The sequence below is a fragment of the Polyergus mexicanus genome, unplaced genomic scaffold (genome assembly GCF_030449975.1).
Source record: "Polyergus mexicanus isolate NDT 795.1 unplaced genomic scaffold, iyPolMexi1.0 SCAF_24, whole genome shotgun sequence".
Classification (NCBI taxonomy): Eukaryota; Metazoa; Arthropoda; class Insecta; order Hymenoptera; family Formicidae; genus Polyergus; species Polyergus mexicanus.
In genome coordinates, this window is record NW_027223344.1 from 3,639,629 (window position 1) to 3,644,301 (window position 4,673).

Sequence of the window (4,673 nt, forward strand, 5' to 3'; positions counted from 1 at the left end):
TAGTTTATAATAAAGTATATTTTTATTTTTCAGATTAAGTTTCTTGTTAGAATGATATCTAGATAAAGAATATATAAACTAATAGAATGACATATACATAATTAAGATTAATCGAGACTAATCCTAAAAAAAGACATATATTGGTTAAAAAATTACAGATTAATTACTTAGAAGACTACCTTATACATAGAAAACAACGTTATAATACAGATAGAAAAGTTCTTTCGTATATAAAATTTACATACATATATGACTGCGAATCTATTTGTACTTAGAACATATCAGCAATCTAAAAAGGTATACGAAATAAAAATATCTGAAATGTAATATTTATTTTTTATGAATCATGAATATTATAAATATTATATTTTAGATATTTATATTTTGTTATAATGTTAAATTGCAAACGATATACTTATAAATAAAGATCCGCACTTTATCACAGTATAACGGTATGTATATATAATATTTTTTTTCTATCTTTTTTTTTGAGTGAAGAAATATGTAAAAAATTGTATTCATATATAAACTATAAATATAAATTTTCCGCCTTTAACATAAACTCAAGCACAATAGTATCAGGCACAGTATTATAAAATTAATAAATATAATATCAAGCACAATAGTATTATATAATTAATGAACTCAAGCAACATATTCAATAGTACGGATTCCTTAGAATATAAAATCAGTATTGTAATCTAAGTTATATTGCCACATTGCAACAGTTTAAACTAAATATCACGTTTTGTAACAAAAATCAAATAAAAATGCTTTTATAGCGAATATCTTATAAACTATTTCAATATTAATGAACACAAAATAATTAAAAAAGAAAATACAAAAATAATCAAATCAAGCATCAAATCAAACATCAAATTAGATATAACACATAAATTAAAATGTAATATTATAATAAATATTTCATATAAAATTCTTAAAATTTAAAACGCCATTATTGTCGTATTTTTTTTTTGCATATTATGCAACCATGTTTTGATCTGCGGCGATGTACGACGAATAAGAGATCCATATTTATTCCTTATCTTCTGAATCTCTTTTAGAGATGGCAATGTTTTATTTTCCATATATTTTGCAAATGCTTGAAGCGTTGTTTCTTTTTCTTCTTCGGTCCATCGTACCCGTTTTGTTTTTCCATAAGGGGATGCTAAAATATAGATATTATAAAAATACATGTATATATGCACAGAAATATTATATTATTTGTTATACTATTACAATACAACATAAGAAGTTTAATATTAATTCCACACTTAAACTTTTTAATTCCATGTTTAACGACATTAGATTATTGAATTTTCAATATATTTTATTGCACTTTCTTCTTTTAAATCTTTTGTCAAATTTATGTCTATACTCAGAATGAATAATATGTGTAAAAAAAAAGATACATTATGAGCGCAAATGTCAAATTAACAGAAGAGATTTTAAAAATAAATATCATAAAATATAATATATAGTAAAATTTTTCAATGCTCATATAAATAGATCACTGAAACAAGTGATCCAAGTCATTTCTAACATTGTGAGAAAACAAATAATTTAAGCATTGCACTTAAAAAATTAGTCTCAATTTCTTTAATTTAGAAGATTTTAAGTTAATTTTAGATTCAAATAATTAGATTACAATTTACTTGAATACAATTTATAAATTAATGTTTCTCTAACAATCTTAAGAATGTGACTTGGATCATTTTTGTTCTAAATCACTCATATATTGTTATATATTTATATATATATATACATATATACAGGGTGTAACTATACAAACGCATATGGACAACACTATCAGATACAGAACAATAATTCAAATCGAAAAGTCCTGAACCATTTTTTGATCTGAGCTTTCTTTTCGTTGTTATGTGATGTTAAAGTTAGCTAATCAGCGCCTGTCTATACACCAGAAAGCCGTCTCCCTACTCCGACCCCGTATCTTCTCTGTTTTCCGTTGTAGACAAGCGCTGATTAGTTAACTTTAATATCATATAACAACGAAAAGAAAGCTCAAATCAAAAAATGGTTCAGGACTTTTCGATTTAAATTGTTGTTCTGTATCTGATAGTATTGTCCATATGCGTTTGTTTAGTTACACCCAGTATATATATAAATTATCTATTAGAATCAAAATTTTTATGTTAAACGTTTGTACAATAGCTACTATATATATTTTTTAAACGCAAAATATTGTAGTTTTATTTTATTTTAAATTACTATGTAATGCATAAAATAAAAGCAAAACTGTATCGCTAAATAAAATGAACTCTTTTCTATTCTTTTTTGTTACAACTGTCCTGATAAGTATATTTTAGAAATGATAAAATTGATAGAGAAAGAATTTTGACATAAGGTAAAAAAGAAAAGTTTATAATGTTGGTATAATAGAAGATTGTGGAAAGGCATGAAAAGAAAAACTACTTACTACTTCGTTTCCGTTTTCCATTTTTATCTTTCTGGCCATTTTTATCTTTCTGAATTTCGTGGCAATCTATATGATTTGATGATGTTGTTATATCTGAAATAATAATTTATTTTGTAACCTTCAAAAATAATAAATTAAGAGTAATTATACAAAAACACAAAATATACAAAATGTAAAAATATTGAATTTTCAATTAATATTTTATATTTTTTATATTATATTCATATATTATATTATTATATTTATATTATTATTGTATTTATTTTACTATCATTATTATTATGATTGTATATCTACTTAAACATTACTTTAATTACCTATTTCATCATTGTTAAAACTAATATTTTCTTCTGAATTAGTTTGCTTTTCGAGTTCTATATCCGATTCCATATCAGATTCATCGTTTGAATCCTGTGCGTTTGTATACTTATATCTTGTACATTTCCTTGTACAGCTTCTAAATATTGAGATATTTTAAGGATATCTCTGCTCGCTAGTGGTTGTCTGTAATGATCTCTATGTATTTTATCCGCGTGACCCATAAATGTAGCAAGATCCGTAACATCAGTGTCATTGAGGTTTAACTGAATGCAATGTGTGGCTATATATTTACGCAATGTTGTACCACGCAGAGTAGTTGAATGAGTGGCGTTACAATCTTTTGCGAATTTCCGCATTAAAACACTAGGCTCTAAGGTATCTGTATCTATGTTTGTTCAAACCAGGTAATCCAAAAATATAAGGATTTTTTTGGGGTATATCAGCTTCTTTTCGAAATTTCAAAATTAAATTAACGCATTCGAAAAGATCGTTTGATAATAAAACGGGTACAGTACGACCTAATTTTCCCCTTATACAGAATCGAACATATTTTTGTGCAATTTCTTTGTCATTCACCGATAATGAATTATATATATCAGTGTACATATTTTCATTTAGTTTTTCATAATTTTCGAAATTTTGAATAAGGGCTCGTTCTACTTCTCCTGCTCGTCGTCTATTAAAGACATGTATTGAAGTTAATGTCACTTTTGCCAGAGAAAGCCATTTGTTATATGAAAAAGATTCTTTTAAGGCTGCGTAAGCTTCTGTTCTTTTTTTCGCCAAATATGTATACAATATTTGGATATCTTCCAATGACGGAAGATTTATCTTTTTATGTCTTTTATAAGTGGATTGTGTCTCTAAGACAGTTTTGTTGATACTCGAGCCAACATCTACAAGTAATAATTTTAAAAAATCTTTAACTAATTTCTTTTTCGTTTCATCTTCTCTCTTGATACATTCTGTAATGAGAAGATTACCTATATGTTTAACAAAGGTTGACAAATTAGCCGCTACTGCAGGAGTTTTATAAAGTTGTTTTTCATTATTGTATCCAGCTACTATATTAATTGCAAAAATACAATCATCATATACTTTTGGATGATAGAGTGACTGGAAATCGTCTATATTTTTATTTATTTCCTTCAATGCCAAAAAGAAACGTCCAAGGACGCGCAATCGTGCTCTTATTATATCATGTTGATGTTGGGATTTATATTTGATGCACAATTTATTAGCATATAAGATCAACAATTCATCATATCTCAGAATTCGTGTAACTATATCATCTCGCATTACTGGAAACACCATATTTCTTAAAGTCTCATTTGCCAGTTGATGTATTCTGCCTGTAATTTTTCTGCCCATAACCATAATGCTTTTATTCTTTCGAAAATCTTTGTTCAAACATTTTCGAGCGTGATAGCGTATTGTACTTTTGGCAAAAAAAACCTTTACATTTCGCACAAGCAATAAAATCAGTTGCAGTTTTATTAACTTTTTCATTCGGACGTCTGGATACAATAAGTTTCCCAGTATTAAGTTCGGAATTCGTATTAAATTTAAAGTTACCCATCTTTCGTATGGTATTTATTATTTCTTTCCTTTCCGGATTTTTTTTTTGGCAGAATGACAAATTTTTTTACTTCAGGTTCATTATAATGTACTGTTTCCAAATGACGTGCCAGTTGCGATTGCAACTTCATGCAAAAAGTGCAACAGTTTCGTTTGGTTGATTTTATCTTAGAGTTTTCAACATACATTAGTTCGTCATTGCATGAACCAACAATATTAATTTCTGATGCATTAAAACTAGAAGCGGATAATATCGTTTTGTTTAACACATTATTTTGTGAAGATTCATTATTATGTGAACTTAGTTCTGAAGGTACATATTCTGATTCTTTGT

At 26.6% G+C, this 4,673-nt stretch overlaps 1 protein-coding gene across 1 annotated transcript; it reads right to left on the minus strand.

Annotated features, from left to right (window-relative positions):
* Positions 1-944: 944 nt before the first annotated feature.
* LOC138942958 (uncharacterized) lies at positions 945-4,138 on the minus strand. The gene is given in 6 exon segments (XM_070313455.1): positions 945-1,168; positions 2,441-2,533; positions 2,758-2,814; positions 2,868-3,126; positions 3,128-3,657; positions 3,745-4,138. Coding segments are annotated over 6 exon segments (1,557 nt in total).
* Between the last annotated feature and the right edge of the window lie 535 nt (positions 4,139-4,673).